Source organism: Poecilia mexicana, unplaced genomic scaffold (genome assembly GCF_051168715.1).
Source record: "Poecilia mexicana isolate PSO_F unplaced genomic scaffold, ASM5116871v1 scaffold_21, whole genome shotgun sequence".
Classification (NCBI taxonomy): Eukaryota; Metazoa; Chordata; class Actinopteri; order Cyprinodontiformes; family Poeciliidae; genus Poecilia; species Poecilia mexicana.
In genome coordinates this window covers 9,616,390-9,636,798 of record NW_028263390.1, presented here as the reverse complement: position 1 = coordinate 9,636,798, position 20,409 = coordinate 9,616,390, and the positions used below count along the sequence as shown (strand labels likewise).

The following is a 20,409-nucleotide window of genomic DNA, read 5'->3' as shown; positions in this document are numbered from 1 at the left end:
TGGGAAACAGACTGGAGAGTGTTTTTTTTTTATTTTTTACTACTAGCAATGTTTAAAAGCATTGATAACCTTCACAAAGAGGGTAAGACACAAATGATCGTTGCTAAATAAGCTGCTTGTTCAGACTGCATGTTCTTGGAAAGCTTAGTTGAAGCAACACATTTAGATGCTGATTTAACTTTCCAATAGGACTTGGCACTTGCCCATACTGCCAAAGGTACCAAAAGCTGGTTCAATGACCATCGTGTTGTAGTGCCTGACTGGCCAGCAAAACTGGCTTGACTTCAACCCCACACAGATTTTATGGAGTACTGTCAGTAGGAAGATGACAGACAGCAGACCCAACAAAGCACATAGCATGAAAGCTGCTATTAAAGCGCCTGAGCAGTGCCGCAGTCATGGAGTAATTCATGCAAAAGGAGCCACTTTCTGAAACACTGAATCTTAGATTTTTTATCTTTTAGTCATAATCATCAAAACAAGAAATATTACAAAGTATTATTTTGACCTCCCTTACAACATGTGCTTTACAACCCCGCATATCCGCTTGCTGTTTTGTGAGGGGTTTTTTTCACAGTCTCAGACTCTGCAGGAACATTCTGGCCATTGGTACTTTGGAATTAGTGTTGACATGCTCTTTATAATACCTTAGATAACAGCATCTGTTCTTACATGCCGTTACGAACAGACAGGTGCAGTGTTAGCACATCAAAGTTTAGTGAGTTTAAGCAATCAATGGACCAGTCTGTCATTAATCCTTACATAACCTCTGACAGACTACGATCACCTGTAAATGCAAACAAAATGTTGACAGGTTGCGTCGGCTCGATAGATCATCCTTTTATGTGACGATGCTTGCAGATCCAGTGTGGGTTTTAAAAGTTTTTTTTAAAATGTTTTCTGTCTTTCTTTATGGAACCAAATGGTTTCCAAACCCAATGTTCTTCATTGATTTACTTTTGCTAAAATGTGCATTTTAAATGCTCAAGGAGACATAACATGGCCAGTTGTACTTTGCACCATACTGTGTCTGGGTATTTGGACAGTATTGAGCTGTGTGCACTCAAATCCGCTTATCGTTTCTGCAAGGGTCCGTTGACCCGCGGGTCAGCAGGCTGTAGCATTAAATTGTGTGTGTTTGCTTTGTCATGGTAGTTAGAGTGTAGACATGTGAACAGCGAGAGTACATAAGCCCTGTTGTCTCAAACAGCTGTCAGTCCTGAGTGCACACTCTCGGCTCACTTGTTCTCCATCAACCAGGACAATCATGTTGTGCTTGGTGGCCCTTGGCCTCCTCCTCGCTTCGGCGGTGACTTTAAGCAGCTCTGCTCTTGTCCTGGAAAATGGCCTGCCGAACCTTTGGTCACAAACCGCCGGCCAAGTGACTGAACTACCTATGCAAGATGGGATTCTGACTCCCAATCCTTGGAATTACCTAAACCGCCAGAGTTTCTATCGTCTGGTGATTGCAGGTACAGACCCTTACCTGACCTACATGGGGACAACCCAGACTGAGAATCCCTTTTGGGGGCTGGCACTGCAGCTTGGATGGATGAAATCCTCAGGTAAGACAGCCTTTTGTTGTGTTTTTATTATTTACTAAACATCCCCAAACACTGGGAAATGTCATAGTGTAAATCTGCTGCTTCTGTAGGTCGCCTTGCCGACCCGTCCGGTTCAACAACCTGCGGTCTACAAACAGGAGACGCCATGTGTATTTCACCCGAGAGTTTTTGGGGCTGTAAGTGTAACAAACCAAATCTGAACACAAAACACTCACAGAAATCACTGCCCATCTCTGTATGTTTCTTTTTTTTTTTTTTTTTTTCAGCTATGAACTACTTCACCTCAGCGTTGCCCTTCCTGTCTGCTGCACAACAGGGTTTCCTGGGAGAAAACATTCAGGTTGTTTTTTTTTTTTTGTCATCATACAAGATGCAACCTGAATATTGACAGTGGTGGATACAATGATTCTTGTCATGTTTCCAGATCAAGCTTCAGGTGCCTGCAGGTGTAGAGGGTTTTTGTACAACCTACACTGAATGTTCAGCCAGCCACTCTGATGCCATGACCAAGTGGGATGCTTTTTTCCAGGTATTAAAATGACGCCGGAAATGTAGCCGGTGTTGTTTGTGTACCTTTTTCTACCAACACTTTCCTTTTACTAAGCTTTCCAATAATATGCAGTATTATGCGGAGACACATTTTGGTGTAACTTTTGATATCTTACCTTGCTTGTGGAGGGTGTCCACGACAACATTAAGGCAGTCTTCCCATTTCAGTTTGAAGGCCACAATATGGCAACAACAACATCTCCATTTCAGAAATCCCTTTAATAAATTGGCATAAGGTAACATTCAAATGTTTTTAGCTATAAGTTTAAGTTATCAGTAAGTAAGATTAATCAAAAATAACAAAAACAAATGCTTGAAATAAATCACTCTGTGCGACATGAATGTGTATTATGAGCATTTGTCGCTTTTTTTTGAGTGACCTAAACACTTTCCATATTTGATGACGTTCCAAGTTATTGAGCTGTACCTCTATCACTTTAATGATCAACTTGTGTCTTTTAAGGCTCTCAAGCCAACATCTGAGTCTACTCTACCTGACAACGAGAAGAAAGACTCCATCCTTGGTGTCTACTGGGTGGCTCAAATGGCTACGACTTACGCCTCTTCTACATGCAACGTCAAGTAATCCATCCGTCTGTGAATTTGAATGTTGGCCTTACCACGGAATTTGCATGTTACATGATGAAGTGGATGTTCAAAATCTTATATTTCCAAATATTTCTTTGTGTCATCTCCCGGCTTTTGTCCATTCAGGAAGAGCCACTACTCCGCTGAGGAGCAGTCATTTGCAGACAGCTGGTTGGACTCTGCAGAGTATGTTGCAGCAGCTCATTTCCACTCCAACCTGGAAAAGTCTGTGCTGTTCCTGAATCCTCTGCCGAGCCGAATTTTACGGGTACTTACGCCGTCACTGACGTGTTTATTTTAATATCTTTATTTCGCTGAATATTCGTCTGTTATTTTTTTCACTCCTGCATGTAGGCGGGGGATGCAGCCCCAAACATTGCCGATCTGACTCAAGAGGAGAACAACTCACTGAAAATTTTCTCCTGGATGAAAAACATCAATACCATTCTTGGTAGGACACACAGTCACAAACAAAATGGTCTTCAGTTTGGATCACTAAGTCTCAAAGGTTGATAATGATCTTCTCTTCTACCAGGCGGCTCAATGGTTCGCATGTGGAAAGGGGCGATGTGTTCGGTGACTACTAGAGAGAAAGGCAAAGAGCTGTTGGAGCAACTTCTAACAAATCCCAGCTTCCCCACAGCCTCTTTCCTGTCCTTCATCACAGAGATGACTACCGCCTGCTGAGATGAACACAAAAATACAAAATCAGAAACACTGTGACATCAATATGATCACAGTCCCTTTAGCGCATAAAATGTTTGTTTTTTTCTCCCCATCAAATTAGGAGGAAAACCTTCACTACAGGTTGTTGATCTGCTCTGGATCAGAGCAGATGTTCTTCATGTAACTCTTGTCAATTTATGTAAACCCATAAAACATAAACAAGTGAATACTCTGTCTTCATTTGATTATATTGGAGTGTTGTCTAGAGAGTCAGTATTAGAAAGTGATGTCCTGGTTAATGCTAAAAAATAAATTTAATTTAGTTTATTTATATATATAGGGCTGATTCACAACACATTGTCTCAAGACACTTTAAGAAAATTATTTTTATAACCAACATTTTCACAATAAAGGACCGTTTTGAAGTATAGATTAACCCTTTCTTTGTGTTGCAATCGTCATGAGATTTTACATGCAAGGCAGCCATATTGAATTTTAGGGCAACAGTTGTGATTTCTAAACGTTGTACTTCCTAATGTGCTGCTTATTTTAAATGTTTTGAATCCACTGACATGAAGATCTTCAGTAGCTCATTACTGACCTCTAGTGGTCATGTAAAACATAACAACATGTATCTCTTCAAGTAAAATTATGTGTATTTTAGGGAAAGTATTAAGTATTAGTTCTCTGTTGTTTCACTTTCAAAGATGATTTGGAGCTGTTGTAGTCGTTGAGTGATTTCGACAACATTTAAAAAAAAATACACATATATTTATAGTCATACAGACATAAATCCTTCATTTATGTCTGTAAAAACACTTTTAACAGGAGTTATGGAGAAATCTTTATTCAGACACAAATTGAACAATTTAGATTAACAAAATGCTGCACAAAATTTCATTTAGTGAAATTATTATACAAAAAAAACACATTGACTTATTTAAAAAAAAAACTGATTTTATTAAAGATTAGGAAATCTTTCGTTGTTATAAACATACTAATTCTATGCTACAGTTTGATTGTCCGTGGAAAGCAGTATCAAAAACAAACACACAACATCGAGACACAAATACAATATTTAATTTTTACTATTTTTTCTTCCTTTTGTGGAGCTTACTGGACAGACTTATTTTTATACAAGCATTAGCTTCGTCACCAGTTTAGCTCAGTATAAAAACAAAAGTATGACTGAAGATTTTTAAACGTTTAGTGAAGCATCTCACGTACAACTAGAGCAAATGTTATTTTAAACAGACAGAAATGCATTACGAAGACTTTGATATATTTCTACCTGGGCACTGAAGTAAACTTTTTATTTTTTTGAGAGCCTGAGGTTAAGGTTTATATTTCCACATTGGCTAATTTAAAGCAGTGGCACCAGTAAAGTAAAAAACAATCCAGAAAAAGGATATAAAATTATGATAAACTTTTTAAAGGTGTAACATCTTGCGTAACTGTTCACACACAGACATGTAGCTAAACAAGAAGACTGTGTTTAATAAGCGAAATATTCCTGATAGTTTCTCTGTCCACACATCCCTTCAAACTCAGCCTCTGGTTAGGATGTTTGAAGGTTTTTCAAATAAATCCATCTTTTATTTTATCTTGGCATCGTCTCAGATAATATAATATTAACAATGATGGAAATTTGAGTCTATTTATTTAGCAGGAGAGGAAATCCCACATCAAAGTAAATCAAGTAATCCACAGAGGTGGGTAAGAACTAGTTGTTTACTTGAGTAACTTTTTGGAAAACAATTACTTTTAGGAGCAGTTTTACTATGCCACACTTTTTACTTCTGCTTAAATAATACTAATAGGAAGTATCATTACTCTTACTTGAGTAAAGTTTCTGGATACTCTACCCAGTGTGAGTAACTTCACAGAATGAAGAACAAACATACGTCAACCAAAAACATTTGAGACACAGAGACAGACCTAGGGTTTATGTCGGAGTGAAACCTCTTGTTTGTACAAAAGCTTTGTTGTTCTAACGTTATTTTCGAGCCTGTTGTGCCATTTGTAGGTCAAAAAAGATACAGTAAACACTATTGTCACTGGAAGTACTTACATATATATACATTTTGTACTGTAAACATTAGCTTAATAAGTTTTATATTAAAAAATTTGGGGGGGAAATGTGTTTCTTTTGTCGTAATTTGTCATGATCAGTTACTCAGTACTTAAGTAGCCGTGTTACCAAATACTTACATGAGTAATTTCTTGGAGAACTACTTTTCATTTTTACTTGCACTTAAAAAAAAATATAGTAAAGTGGAAGATCTGTGATATTGTGGGCCTGACTCCCTGATTATTATTAAAAAAAATAAAAAATAAAAATCTGGTAGACTCTGTCTGAACTGAAACTCAGCTCAATATTCATTGAGCTTATGAATAGTAGACAAATAAACCCAGAAATGCTTAAAGCAACCACTGTCTGTAGCTGCCTTAGGTTTTCTAAGTGCAGAATAATAAAAATAAAACTAACAACAGATATACCAATTATTGTGGCACCAATGATTGTGTCAACAAGGATTGATTTCTTAATGTTTTTTTTCCCTGACTGAATATATTCAAAGTCAAGATTATTATTTTCCAAACTTTCAGCATGAGTTTCTACTTCTGCTAAAAAAAAAAAGACAAATGTGTAGAGATGAATAATTTCTATTCATCTTTGCCTGAGGGTTTTGTTTTGCAAGCTGCATATTTCAGCAGCTTTTGCTCCTTTTAACCAAGAAGTCTTGCCTAAATCTCAGTTGCTGAGAGAGTTTATAAAGAAGAACACATTTTTTTCAGAACTAGAGTTTAGTTTGCCGTAGCGTTAATGAAGGAGGCGTCATCTTCGGGCATTAAGTGTAAAATTAAACGATTTGACAGAGTGAAGCTTTAGCTTAGTGATGACACAGCTGATGAGTCATATTTACAATTTGTTTGTCTTTATTCATTTATGCTTTGGACATAATCTAAGCAAAGTTGTTGTTTTTTGTAAATTGAGAAAATGGTATAATTTATCTGTAAAAGATGACAGTTGTGCCATAAATAGTACTTTGTTGAGATGGGAACAGTAACAGTTTGGGAATCCGTGATTTAGAGTAAATGAGGTCATTGACAGCATGACTTAGCGATTATCAGCAACATATAAATAATTATAAAGAAAGGTGAAATCATCTGTTTGCCGAGCACCAGAAATAACAGTAACTCAAAGGATACAGAAGACAGACGTTGATTAAAAAAAACACACAACCCCCCCCACCCCCCCCAAAAAAACAAAAACAAACGATAGTCGAAGTGTTTTCAATCCCTTCATTTCCTCTCGGCTCTGGATGTAAATTTGCAAGGTTTGACACGACCCGGTGAAAAACTGGGAAGACCAGTGCAGAGTCTTCCCAGATATAAGCCAGGAATGTCACTGCAGAGTCTAAACATCGGAGCGAAGCTGGAGGGAGCACTTTAAACAGAAATCAGTCAAACTAACTCAGCTTTCTCCCAGCTGGAGACCGCAGAGCAGCAGAGGAAAAGAAGTGATACGCCACCTTCTAAACACTTGTCACGCATGTCCTAAGTAAAGCGAACAACAACAGCGGGTTATCGGTTCTGCCTTGGCTCCTTGACGTCCACTGGGTGGTGAGGTAGAGATGTGCTTGAGCGGTGGACCTGCTGTTCGCTGACCTGCGGTCGAGGTTGCTCGCTGATGACATGTGCATCTGTTGAGTGTTGCTCGGCTACACGAGAGGTAAAAGGTTTTGTCTTCTTAAACAGGAAGCTGCTAATGTACTGGAATGTGTGCATGTGGGGGTTTTTCGAGAGCCGCTTGCGATCTCTGTGTGGGTTTTTAAATTCTGTCCAGGGAGTTTGCTCCACATGTGTGGTTCCACCAAACTGCAAAAAGTATGTACAAACACTTATTGTGTACCGTGCCAGGCAAAAAAAAATGGGATAAAAGTTTCCACATCAGGCCAAAGTAATGGCCTCATTTAAAGTCTTTTTTTTTTCTTTTTTTTTTGATTTGGCCGACACAAAGTAGTGCATAATTGCAGTGGGAGGAAAAGCGAATGTCTGTTTTTTGTTTTTTCCAAATAAAAGTTTGTATTGTGCGCGAGATGCATTTGTATTAGCGAACCCCTTTACTTTGACATGACTAAATAAAATCCAGTGCAGCAGATTCTCCTTCAAAAGTCAGCTACCTTTTAAATATCAATAAGGTTAAGATAGAAAAAATGATCTCAAAAACATAACCAGTCGGCAATGGCGGTGCTGAGGGCGAGAATGTTAAATATGTTGATAGAAAAGCCACCAGAAGATGCCACAGATGACTGGTGTCATCTAAAGACTTGAGTGTGGACTTTGTGCTAACCAAAGAGTGAAAAGAGTCAAACTAAAATTTGGATTTGGGGCATGCCTCACTTTTCAAGGTTTTCTGAAGGGTTAGCAATGCTTCTCCATGGTGCTGTGTGTATGTGGATAATCCCATGGTTCCTATTATGCTTCTATGTGAGCCGAGGCCTTGTCTTTTAACAGGTCCAGACACAGGTGACAGCTCCAGCTCCCTGGAAAGACACAGTGAGAAATCACCTCTCCTCTCTCTTTCCATATATAGCCTTATCCTGAAGCCTCTCTCAAACATAAAGCACATAACCTAAAAAGTTTTGAGTCCACTGATGACTTTGGTGCAAAAAAAAAAAAAAGAAAACCTTCAAAAACCGGCTCTCACCTTCAGGAGGCTGGGTCATCGGAGGCTTCAGGCAGTACATGTGATATCCCCGATCGCAGTCATCGCAGAACAGCAACTGGTCCTGAACGGAAACAAACACACACACACACACACTCGACATTGTGAGAAGAAAGAGATTTTCGGCGACGGTTCCCGACACGACGAGGCTTAGCGTGACGATGCTCACGTCGTTCTCGGAGGTTCCGCACAGACTGCAGGACTTGCACTCGATGCACTGCCACTGATACGTCCTGACCGCCTGCATCATGTTCTCTGTGAACTGCAGACATGTGGGGTGACCTTTGGAGGGGCATCAAGGTAAAAAAACACAAGGAGAGACATTATTGGACATATTTTACGAGAAGTTTCCACCTTAAGTGATGTTCATCCTCCAGTTTATAAAAATACTTTCTGTTGTTCGGGTGTTTGAAGTCATTTACAAATTGATACAACTCTCATTTCACCTGTGCGAACATGTCTATGCACCCTTGTGTAAGTCATTTGTGTAAAGCGTCCCAACAATCACAATCCACTTATTGGTATTGTATTCAGGTAATCATCAAATTTAGTGTGTTGCATGGTCAGAAAGGCTTATTTGTTTAATCTGACCACATCTCTTTGTGCAGGCTTAAGAAGGCTTAATACAAATAATTTTTTATGTAAAAAAATAAAACTTTTCCCATTATTTTACAATAACGTATCTCCGTCCATCTGCTATGCAATTATTTAACTGATTTTATTGGTTTATCACATAAACTCTTAACAAAAAAATTGATGTTTATGCTTCTAACTTGACTAAACACGAAGATATAATTGTGGTCTTCCAGCCAAAATGAAAACATCCACGTCAGAGGAACACAGGCAACATCACGCTTGGTTCGCTCTTCTCCTGTCCTGACAACGCTCGTTCGCTCAAATGCATTTTTCCGCCTTCTCCCTGCAGGTGATCTCAGATATGATTCGCAGGGATAAACAAAGCAGAGGGGGGGGGGCGGGATGTGATGTGGAAGGAAGAGATGCAGACAACTGCGGCATCATGATGCACGGAGCTGAAGAAAACAAGCAGTGATGGCATGTCATCTAAAAGCAGAAATCCTCACGGAGGGATGGAGCCAGACGAGGCAAGCAGAACTGAACCAAGCAGCAGATATTAAAAATGGGGAATATCGGTTTTTCAGCTGTTCAGTCTCACTCATTGAGGTCATTGATAACCCACAAAAAGAGAAACGCTTGTTTTGTGGCAACTTTGAAATTGACCTTGATCGGCACTTTTCTTCTAACCTGACTGAGCTTTACGTATTCATTTATTTTAAACGTCTTCATATTCAATCTGTCATATTCCCAAAAGACTTGCAGCTGCAGCTACAGCTACGGCTAAAGATTATTCTACAGGTTGTTGACTCAATGTGGCTAAATACAAATGCACAAACAACTAATAATACATTACATCACTTCCTCTACTTGTATTTGTCTATAACACAAAACCTCCACAACGTACGCTGACATCCAAGCCGAGCTTAATGAGCGCTAAAACATTTAAGGTGGGTAAACAGTCTGGGCTTTTCTAAAGGGCTGAAAACCTCTTTAAAGTTCAGACTTTGTAAAAATCTCTGATAAATCTTTACATTTTTCATAAATCTTTTGAATCTTTTGTAGTGTAACTTTAAATTGTTTCTCACACACACACACACACACGCACACACACACACACACACACACAAATTTGGGTTTGCTATTTTAGTAGCAAAAATAATTAAGAACCCGACGGACCCACCGGTGGGTCCAGCTGCCACGACCTCGGCTCGCTCTGTAAACAAAGGCTCCACGTGCCTTTAAATTTTTTTTTATTTTTTATTATCCGCTAAAAGAGGCTTTGATCTTTCAAAAACTATTCCGCATAAAGGTTTTGCCCAAAATGTTAAGTTTAAATTTATTTATACCCTCTGAGGGTATAAGAGGTTAATCCAATCCGTCGTCTACACCCATTTGTCCTTGCATGGTCCCAGGGGGCTGGTACCCATTTCCAGCAGCCATTCGGTCAAGAGGCGGGGTGCACTCTGGACAGGTTTCCATTCTGTCACAGGGCAACACAGAGACACAAAGGACAAGCAACCATGCACACACACACACACACTCATACCTAAAGGCAATTTAGAGTAATCAATTAACCTAACTTTCTCTGGACAGTGGGAGGAGACAGTCCACACATGCATGGTGGAGACATTAATCCAGGTCTTTTGCTGTGTATTAAGATAATTCATTGTTAATGTTGTTAACTTCTGTGTAAAACTGTTTGGTTCTCTTACATAGTTCTCCTGTTTTCTCCTGTTTTCCTTTTACTGTCACAATTATTCCAAAAGCTGGATCCAAACCAACCTGGCTCAAGATGCAGAAAATAATTGCCCTCATTGTTAAAATGCGATTTACCACATTTTTTTATTTGCCACATCCAGACCTAATTATTGCCAGATCTGTAGAGTCGAAATATTACTTAAATAGAAGCTGTCTGACAACAGTAAGTAGGCAAAAAGAGCAGCATTGTGCTATAGCAGCAAGCTACAGCACAATGACTTGTTTCGAGCCAAAATTCCTCTGAACTGGCGTAAATCCGCATATAGAAAGAAACATCACTAGAAGATCGCATTTTGCGTTTACTCTGGTGATGTTTTCCTAGTATTAAAATGTATTTGACACTGAAACATTCACAATTTTCACAATATCTGTGAGGAGGCAAATACTTTAAAGTCGGTTGTGCTCATAAACTCATCTCACCGTCTGGGGTTCGCTTGTTTTTTTTTGTCTTTGCGACAAACTCACCAGAGCGACCGCAGTCGGAGCAGGACACCAGCTCCTCCGCCTGCCCCGTTTTCCTGTTGGCGTCCTGGTCTCCCAAGCAGAAGTCACAGTAGTCGTTGGGAATGATGGTTCCATCAGAGCCCTTCTGAGCTGCCCGGAGGAACAGGAAACCATCATAAAGGAATATTTTGATAGAGACCGCCATAACGAAGTCAGCTGCGAGAGCTGCGTCTCACGTTTGTGGTTGTCCGAACTGTGAGGCGACGACGGAGCCGTCTCCGCGTCCTTCTCCTCTTCGCCTTCCTCCTCGGCCAGGTGAGTGTGGGCGTAGTGGTAGCTCAGGCCCGGACGGTTCTTGTAGCGCTTCCCACAGACTGCGGATGAAACGTGACGCGTCCGTTAGCACAATTCACCAGCTGAGGGCTGAGAAGGAGGATGTATAAACAAAGCAACAGCAAAAAAAAAAAAAAAAACAGCAAACAGGAAATACTGAAAAGTTAAAAACTACCTTTGGATGTACTGGTAGATTAGTTCTGTTTATTGTTTTATTAATATGAGCACGAAAGCATGAACTCGTCATGATTTTTCTTTTTTTTTACTGGCATCCAATTGTGCTGAACCCATTAATCAAAAGTAAAAGACAAACAATAATGGAATCATTTCCATGCCAAAAACATTGAAAGCTTTCCAGATTGCCTTGAATTTCTAAACTAGCACAATGATCCTGAATTAATTTCAATTTTCAAACGGGTATTTGGTGTGGCGTAGAAAAGCATAAAGGAGTTTCATCTCATCAAATCCAACCATCACTCCTCCACCACCGTGCTTAACAATTGCAATGTGGTGTGTGTGAAGCAGGCAATTCTGCATAAGCTGCAGTTTTCCTCCACCCCCCAAAAAAAACACAAAACAAAAAAAACAAAAAACAAACATATTTCTTGATTTGAAAGCACAATTCAACTTTCATAAAGTTCACAAAGCAGTAAATAATTTGCACCCAGTGGAAACACTTCCTCGGCGGCTTTAGAGAAACCGACGCAACATGCATCTGTCGGTGAAGTCACACCAGAACTTGCGACCGGTAGCGACAGGAGCTCATGGCAAAGCGTTAGTGTCATGCAGCGAATCCACAAGGAGAAGCCCAAGCATACAGCATCAGAAGCTTTCTCTCAGACATTCCTGCGCTGTTAGCGAAAAGGCTGACCACCGCGATATAGCATGGAGCTGGGAGAGAGAAAAGTTCAAATTCAGATACCTTCTTCAGCCTTTTTTGAGTTATGCTTTTGTTTGTACCTATCTGGAACAGAGGAGACACAGAAGCAAACCATGACGGAAAGAGAATGAAACAAAAATGGAAATGAAACCGATTGGCATGAGTTTCAGTCCACAAACAACCCGACTCCTATGGTGGGGGAGGAGAGGGGGGATTTCGTCCAGGTACAAAAAAAAAAAGGGGGGGGGGGGGGCATGCTGGTCAATTCTGCATAAACATCAGAGTCCCTTTACATGCTTATTTTAGGAACAGGGGGAAAAAAAGGAGGGATGACATTAAGAGACTTGAGAAGCTACATCTGCTCTTCATCAACATGTATTTTCTCTTTGAACAGACATTTTAGATCTTTTTTTTTGTCATGGGAACTTCTGCAGGAAGGGGGTTGGGAGGTGTAATAACAGCAGGATGACAGGGCAAATGATAAACTGAGGAGACATGCTTTGCGTCTCCTTACTGTCACAGATGTAGGGTTTGTCCAGGTCTTCTGCATTAACGGATTCTGTCCTTCTGCGAGTCGATCCTCTGCTCTGCAAGGAAACAACAAACGTTTATCACACGTGCGACCCTGCTACGCTTACAGGTTAAAGCAAAGATTACATTAGTTTAGTTCATGTTACTGCTCTCATTCATAGAACTAAATATAATACATTTGTATTATTTCAGGCTTTTATTCATTTATTTCCACCTTTCTCCCACGCATTGTCAAAATTGTACAGAATAGCAGCAACCTGTGTCTCTGCAGCTGCATGTTGAACTTTCTTAATAGCTTTGGTTAAAAATTAAAAGGAACCAGTTAATGTTTCTTAAATACAATAAATAAAATAATAGCAAATACAGGCTTTCAACCATTTTTTAAAATGTCCCTGCACTGAATCTGTGCTGAATTTTCACAACGAATGTCACTAAGAGTACCAGTAATATGTTTTAATCATTAAATTGGAATCTATGTGGTGCTTTTTAGTATAAATATGTAAATCCTCTTTTATGTTTCTCGTTATTTTAAATCATAAAAATAGAAAATAAAATGCTGGTTACATAAAAATAAGACATTTCCTAAAGCAGATATTTATATGACAATTTGTTTTTTTTTTCCATGAGACATTTGCAGCTCCAAATGAGTTTCATTTGGCTGTCCTGAGAGCAAAACGGCTCTTTAGGTTGTAAAGGTTGCAGACTAATGGTAAAGAACAAACCGGGTGACGCCTTTCTAACCACTCGTCTTAACAGAAATGCCAGAGCTCATTTAAATTGGTTGGGTTTTTTTTGGACATAGAGCCAATTTAAATTAGCTCTACCAATTCTGATGAGAAGAGTGATCAAATGCCCAGCCCGGAAGAAGAATAAAAAAAGCTAAGTGTTTTAGTCGTAATGAAAAAAAAAAAGCATGTGAATGTTTAAGCAATGTAACTGAATGACGTATTTTTGGCTTTTGTTACCCACTTTGCCTCTATTCCTGTTCTTTTTCTTTGGTGTATCTGCTTCAAACTCTTCATCTTCGTGGAAACTGTCCCCGTTCTCCTCTGCTTCCAGAACTCTCTACAAAAAAAAAAAAAAAAAAAGAGCAAACACACCCCTAGTAGGTTCAAATAAAACAAGATGAGGAAAAACAAGCTAAAAATAAAAATACAGCACAGAGGTTTGTGTAGACTTTAAAACACATCATGGTTGCAAGGCACTATTTTTTTTCCACCACATTTTTAATGGGTTTTACAGATTTTGTCATGCAGGAACAGCCAGAAACGTTACTTGTACCACTGACGGTCATTCGTCAGGCACGTAAACCAGTCAGATGCTACAAAGGTGAGAAAGAAAGTCCTTCATTTTCAACGCCGGGTTGGTTTAAAGTTACCTGTATTTCCAGAAGCGTCTCCTCATCCTTACTGAGGTTGTTTTTTTTCTCCAACGCGTTGTCCCCCCTCAACAGCGCCTCCAAGGCGGTGGCCTCCCCGGGAGGCCCCTCGCGTTTGGGCGCCAGATCAGCTTCTGTGGTGGAAGGGTAAAGGGACGAAGAGCAACAGAAAGAAAGGATTTGGTTTCAGTATGTGCTTCCGTATGTCACAAACCTCGGTTTGTACCCCGTTTGTGTTACACGGTAAGCCAGCGCAACTGTTCCTCCGATATCAAAATATAAACTCAGCTCCAGTTGCACTTCAAAGACAAGGTAAGAGGCACGTCGTCAGCCCCGTCACTCCGTACTTATTCGATTCTGTGAAGGAGGATTTGTGAAAGCCCAAACTCACTACATCACTCCTCTTTGAACTTTAAAAGCGGAATGAAAGTAGGATGAAAGCAGAGATGTGCGTTTAAAGTTTCCTCGTGTTTCGCCTGCGATACGCCCAAACCTTTAGTCTTTTCGGTATCCGACGACTTCAGAGAAAGACTTGCAGGGCATTTTCTTTATCTGCTAACCCCCACCTCACCTCCAGCAGCAGCACAAACATGTCCAACCTTTATTGCTTTTCACCTGTGGGAACTTCCGTCAAATACCTCGAGTCTTATGTCTTATGTTTTCCTCTATCGTCAGCCCCTTAACGTTGAGCTCTAGTCAGAGCTGGGGTCAGGGAAGGTCATGTGAAGGTTTGTGAAGATTCAAGCTTCACTCAGAATCCATCAGTTTACTTAGAATTGCTTTTGTAGTTCAAGTTTTATTTAATGCACTAGATCGAGCAAACCTTTCCAAAAACTTTTTTTTTGTTTCCTTTATCAGGGCTGGGCTCAGAGGAGACTCATTCAGAATATCTCCATAAGGTAGAGATTTTTCTATCAACAAAGATATGAAAGATCCACCGCATTGCTCTGTTGCAAAGCAAAACCTTTGTAGCAAGTTCTACAGGGAGTGCTTTTTATTTTTCTTTTATTATTATTATTATCTTCTGTTGCAACAATTTCCACTGTTTTGAAATTCCCCTGAACAAACTTGCTCTGTCAGTCGGGCCAGTTGTATTTCCCTGCTCATGTGTTGGAGAACCAACTCTTCGCTGTCTGCACATGCAAAAAGTTGTGATCATGCACTCCCTTCCTCATGCCGCCCTGGGCATCCGCTCATGTTACATATCAAAAACGGGCTCTGGCAGCGAACAGAATCGTTCGGCTTAATATTTATGATTTCTCTCATACAACTAATTATTCTCAGTGCGCTGCTGTAGTCTCGTGCATTTTCTTGAGCCTGAAAACAGCAAATTGGTTCCAGACTCTTTTAGATGAGCTCCGATAACACAGAGCAGCAAATGTACATAAAGAAGAACTGAGAAATCATCATTATACATTCAGTCCAAAGGAGATCCTCTGCATGTGGACACCCCTTTATCCAGAAGGCATTAAAGAAACGAAGCATTCGATAAAACTCTGGAGGAACAAATTCACATTCCTCTGTCGTGGTATCATATATATTTCACCCGACCTGCACAATGATATCCTGCAAATGCTTTCCAGCTTTAATAGTTAAACAGCCAGTACTGCTTTTTCATCTTTTGGCATTAAAGGTTGGTTGGTTGTAGCTCTGGGGAGTTTCTTATACTTTTTTTTTTTTTTTTTCCACAAAGAAGGACTCCCCTTTCCGCCGTGTGAAGAAAAAAAAAAATCATTCTTTGCAGAACGCTCTGGAGTATTATATTGCATCTGGAGGACACAGAAGAGGGAACAATAGTGGCAGAGAGCGGAAACAAAGAATCGCCTTCATTCCTCCTCTTATCGGGTTCCCTGGTATTCCACTTCTAATATCCCCCCCACCCCCCAAAAGACAAAGCGCTGTGAGCACGAAGGGATGAGAACTGACAAAATAAAGCATGTACTGCCGTCTCATAAGGCTAAGCTGCATTTTAATGCCTCATGGACAAATGATTATAGAGGCCCAGTGAGGTTGCTCCTGTGCTGGAGTTGGGGGGGAGCAGGAGTCATGTGTGGGGGTGTATATGAGCGTGTGTGTGTGTGTGTGTGTGTGTGTGTGTGGGGGTGTGTGTGTGTGTGTGTGTGTGTGTGTGTGTGTGTGTGTGTGTGTGTCTACAGCTACAGAACAGTGAGAGGGGGCATTGATTCGAAGGGGGAAAAAAAAAAGAACCTGGAGACCTGGTGAGAGAGAGGCTAACCAGAGCCAGATGGCCTGATAGCAAGAATTAATAAAACAAGCAGAGTGCAGGAAACACAGCAGCAGCAGGACGCACGTCAAACTGAAAGCTGCATGTAAAAATAACTCAAATCAAAATGGGACAACAGAGTCGCTACTTCGCAGTGTTCGGGGTTTCAACTGAGCGTCTGTGCGTGTGTATATCTGCCGGTCTGCGTTGTTGCTTGAATTACCTAGCCGGAGCTCACACAGGCGGAGCTGCGGATCCAGGGGTGGGTGGAGTCGCCTCTTTTTCCTCCAGCAACGAGCCGGGTACGTATACATCTGCCCCGCCGCCTGGCCTGGACCAGGAAAAAAGGACAAAACACACACAGCCATACACTCGTTAATGCAGGCACTGTGGAGGAATTTTGAACAACCTCTGCCAACATTTTAACAATTTATGCGCCGAGTCCAAGCACAACAGACACACGGAAAAACACTTAGAGTCCTCGTCCCCCTCATCTCCTCCCTTTAGCCCCCCAGCACTTATTGTGTCCAGATTTCAGTAATGTTTAGTGCAGTGGTCAACATCTTGAGAAAAATCCTGACCCCAGTCAGACGCCATTAAAATTTTTTTTTGTCTTATTTTAGATTCTTCCGGTTGGTTTCAGAATTTCCAGTTTGCATCCTAGTGGAGCAGAAACCCGTATTCTAAAGCAAAGGAATGAAAATTTGAAATCTGACTTTACTCTAGCAAATTTGATCGTTTCTCTGCCTTTAATCCTCATCCTCCCCCCACCCCCTCCTCCCATTATCTTGGGAGAAAACAGAGGAGAACGGAGAGGGGGTGGGAGGTGTAGAGGGGGTTCAGTTATGTCCACATGAGCAAAGAGAAAAAAAAAATCAAGAGAAAGGAGGTGGAGGCATCAACCCAGAATAAATGCATATATTGCGAGTTAGGTCTGCCACAAAGTATAGGGTGTGGCCTGAAGGGCTTTGCATACAAGATGGAGCACAGGCTATTTATGTCCAGATCTCACCAAGGAGCAGATTGTTCCCTTTGGCTGCACAGAGGACCCACATGTGCATGGCCAATTCTGAACACTTGATTCAAGATAAATCACTGATGGGCACCTCATCATGAGATACACATATTTAAGTTTTTTTTTTTTTCTTTTATTACAAATATCTATTAGCTAAACATTGTAGGTAATGCGCTAACAAGCTTCCCTGGGTTGATCTAAGCCTGGAAGCAGAATCAGAGTATTGACAAAATACACCCACCAGTTGGTATCTTGCAAATTTTCCTGAGTTGACTCCTCGTTTTCGCTCTGCTACTCCGCTTACCGTAAGTCACGCGGAAGCAACTCACGGCATGTAGATGTGCGTATGCGCAGAAGACAACTTGCTGAATGTCAGAACGACCATCAGGGTGGCAAAGAAAGGGAATTCAAGATTCTTTGCTTCTAGCATGGTCTAATTATTTCAGCTATTCCTCACCTTCTGGGATTTCAAACTACGTCAATCTTTGCTTTTACAGGGAAAGAGAAAAACACAAAGAGAGTGAGCAAGCAGCTGGCGTGGGCAGAGGTCAGAGAAGAATGAGCAGACTGGTTGTACCTGGAAGCACGGATGGGCAACAGCAGCAGAAGACCCCGCTAAGAGCCGCTCCAGGTAAGTGAGGCTGCAGTTCACAGGCTCAACAGAATTTAAGAATAACATATGGGAAACTTAAATTCAAATAATCTTAGCCTATGTGTGCTTTTATTTCTAGATCAGAGTTCAGACTTCTGAGACAAGTGCTTCAGTTGTAGGATACCTGTAATATCCCCCCAAAACTAAGACAACCACGCAAAGCACTCACTACAGCAGTCACCTGCTTCCATGCTCCTGGCGCTGCTAAAATGAATAAAAAAATTAGAATAAAACCTAAAACTGCTTTACTAATTTGCTGCGGTGGCAAGCTGTGCCACAGGGCTTGCGAGTTAGCACAAACAACTCTTTTTACTTTTGTAGCGACATCTACGTTACCATCTCCACCAAAATGATATGGTTTGTTTGTTTTTTTGCTAAGACTTTTTCAGTTTCTTTTGGAGGTCTATCTGCTGAACTATCTCAAAAGACAGCCATCTTCTTCCTGTTCCAGTAACATATTTCAGGTCAAATCAGGTAAAAAAAATGAAATACAGATATTTTCAAGCGGGTTGCAAAATGTAGCCAGATGCTATTCTGCAGGGGGGAGAAACTGAGATTCTTTTTTTTTTCAGGACCAGGCAGGTTTCTTGACCCTTGCAGAGTTTCTTACCTGGTCGGCGGTGACGCTTTTCCATCCAGATGTAGCAGTTGTTCTGTGCCACGCCAGTTTGCGAGTCCAAGAAGGGCATTCGCACGCTGCGCTCAGCACAGAGGCGGGCATTGTAGCTGCGACAGTGTTCAATGGCCTCTTTATAGAACTGGTCACCCAGCCTGAATCCAGGAAATCGTGAAAACAAGAACGCAGATAGTCAAACAGCACTGTGAGTATACAGTTGCGGAGCCAGCCGAGAACACAGCAAAATGCAGTCGGGCTCATTTACATTTCGTTCTACAACAATTACCCCATTCACTCAACATCTGCGCTGCATTAAGAAGATGTTTATTTGATGAAAAAAACACTTACCCGCAACTTTATAGTCTTATTTGTGCTATCAATCACAGCAGTATAAAGCATGCTCCTGTGATTTCCACTTCTCCTTTGTGATGACATGCTGTTGTTATTACATTCATAACATGCAAAAGCTTCTTTCAGAATGGCAACGCCACGTGCTGCTGGGCTGATTTTCCCAAATCACCTTAGACTCAAAACAATTGTAAGACTTATGCCCAAAATATTTCTCTTACAGGGTTAAGTCAAATTAGTGAGTCACTTTGTTTAGACTTCAAAAAAAAAAAAAAAGATGGCAAAAAATCACGTTTGACTGCATTGTTCAGATTTACAGAGCCTTGCAAAAAGTAATTGTCACCCCTTTCCTAATCTAGAACCAACCCAAGACTCTGGAGGAGCTGCAGAGATCCACAAATGAGGTGGGAGGATCTGCAAGAAAAATATTTGTCAAAAGGAAAAGCCGTCCAGAAGGAACACGGCAAACACGTTGAAGACGATGCTCTGATCAGAGAATAAATTCATCATGTAGGCCTACAGTCAAAAAAAAAAAAAAAACATGCTGCGGGAACAAAATATTAACATAGTAAAAAAAATGTTAGCAGCGAGATCTGTATTTTTATTGCTTTAATGGGAAAATGGGTGGATTTCTCCCAGAATTCTTACGGGTTTTTTTTTCTTCTTTGTCATCCAACTGTGGCTTTGATATCAGGCAGAGACAAAATACAAGAAAACCACAAAGCCAAGGTTTCAAACCTAACTTGGCCCTTTGTGAAAATACAATTGCCTCCTTGTTAAATCAGGAATTAACTGCGATCAGCAACATTTTTTTTTGTTTTTTGCTCAGTTTCACAAGCCACACACGGGCCTGATTGCTGCCAGACCTGTGGCATAAAAATAGGTGTAAATCCTGTCTGACGACATGAAGTAGAGTGAAAGATCTCAAAGAACATAATAGCACAAACTAATGAAATTCAAAGGCTGAGTCAGACAAAAACAGTCTGCAAAAGGTTAAATTGTCATTTCTAAGGTTTTGAGACTCCAGAAAACAGGAGCGTCGGTCGTTATCTACACATGGAACAGGACGGAGCAAGAGTGAATGTTTCCAGGTGTGTTCACTCTACAAAAATCACTTCAAAATAGTGCAAAAATAAATCAACATCGACTCAGGAGGTCACAAAATAATCCCGGAAAACACCAAAAGTACTGCCTCAGTTAAGGTTGATGTTTGACAATAAGAAAGACTGGACAAAAAAATGGCATCCAGCACATACTTACTAAGTGAAAATCATAAAACACATCGTGATAATTCCCGAGCTGTTTTGGAAAATATTCTGTGGACTGGCTTAGATTCTTCCGGACATGAATGCTTTTCCAATTATTGATAAAATCGTTACGTTTTCTCGCTTTCAAAGAAAAAAATATCCAGAAAAGTGATAAAATACAGCTTTATTGTTCTATTGTGGAAAGTTCTTACAAAAAAAACCTTTGCAGAATCCCAGTGGTAGGGGTTAGCAATGGGCCACCATGTTTTGGAAAAAAAAAAAAAATAATAAAGTTGACAGGAAATGTGAA

The 20,409-nt window shown here is 40.5% G+C and overlaps 2 protein-coding genes across 5 annotated transcripts; one reads left to right on the top strand and one right to left on the bottom strand.

Moving 5' to 3' along the window:
- Positions 1-1,199: 1,199 nt before the first annotated feature.
- On the top strand, positions 1,200-3,798 carry leg1.1 (liver-enriched gene 1, tandem duplicate 1). Its single transcript, XM_014996135.2, has 8 exons — positions 1,200-1,565; positions 1,655-1,741; positions 1,832-1,905; positions 1,990-2,094; positions 2,578-2,696; positions 2,829-2,970; positions 3,057-3,153; positions 3,238-3,798. Exons 1-8 carry the CDS (start codon positions 1,268-1,270, stop codon positions 3,387-3,389), a joined length of 1,074 nt encoding a protein of 357 aa, XP_014851621.2. The 5' UTR covers positions 1,200-1,267; the 3' UTR covers positions 3,390-3,798.
- A 401-nt stretch (positions 3,799-4,199) lies between these two features.
- On the bottom strand, positions 4,200-18,637 carry dpf3 (double PHD fingers 3). 4 transcript variants are annotated; one of them, XM_014996133.2, is made up of 11 exons: positions 18,499-18,637; positions 16,445-16,552; positions 13,998-14,131; positions 13,589-13,684; positions 12,603-12,675; positions 12,131-12,172; positions 11,112-11,249; positions 10,897-11,025; positions 8,267-8,379; positions 8,080-8,161; positions 4,200-7,915 (listed from the first exon to the last, which is right to left on the bottom strand). In XM_014996133.2, the coding sequence occupies exons 1-11, from the start codon at positions 18,575-18,577 to the stop codon at positions 7,848-7,850; spliced, it is 1,062 nt and encodes a 353-aa protein (XP_014851619.2). In that variant the 5' UTR covers positions 18,578-18,637; the 3' UTR covers positions 4,200-7,847. The 4 variants fall into 4 exon arrangements, with proteins under 4 accessions (XP_014851619.2, XP_087857948.1, XP_087857949.1 ...); XM_088001822.1 differs by having other exon boundaries at positions 8,080-8,379; positions 18,499-18,582; XM_088001823.1 differs by having other exon boundaries at positions 4,200-8,161; positions 18,499-18,582.
- Between the last annotated feature and the right edge of the window lie 1,772 nt (positions 18,638-20,409).

Bases quoted from the DNA above. Each gene is read 5' to 3' on its own strand.
- leg1.1 (XM_014996135.2), top strand. From the start codon at position 1,268: ATGTTGTGCTTGGTGGCCCTTGGCCTCCTCCTCGCTTCGGCGGTGACT. The intron at 1,566-1,654 runs GTAAGACAGCCT...CTGCTTCTGTAG, and splicing joins TGGATGGATGAAATCCTCAG to GTCGCCTTGCCGACCCGTCC. The intron at 2,697-2,828 runs GTAATCCATCCG...TTGTCCATTCAG, and splicing joins TCTTCTACATGCAACGTCAA to GAAGAGCCACTACTCCGCTG.
- dpf3 (XM_088001821.1), bottom strand. From the start codon at position 18,577: ATGCCCTTCTTGGACTCGCAAACTGGCGTGGCACAGAACAACTGCTAC. The intron at 16,553-18,498 runs GTAAGAAACTCT...TTCCTGGTCCAG, and splicing joins AAAGCGTCACCGCCGACCAG to GCCAGGCGGCGGGGCAGATG. The intron at 12,676-13,588 runs GTGGGTAACAAA...GTTTCCTTGCAG, and splicing joins AGAACAGGAATAGAGGCAAA to AGCAGAGGATCGACTCGCAG.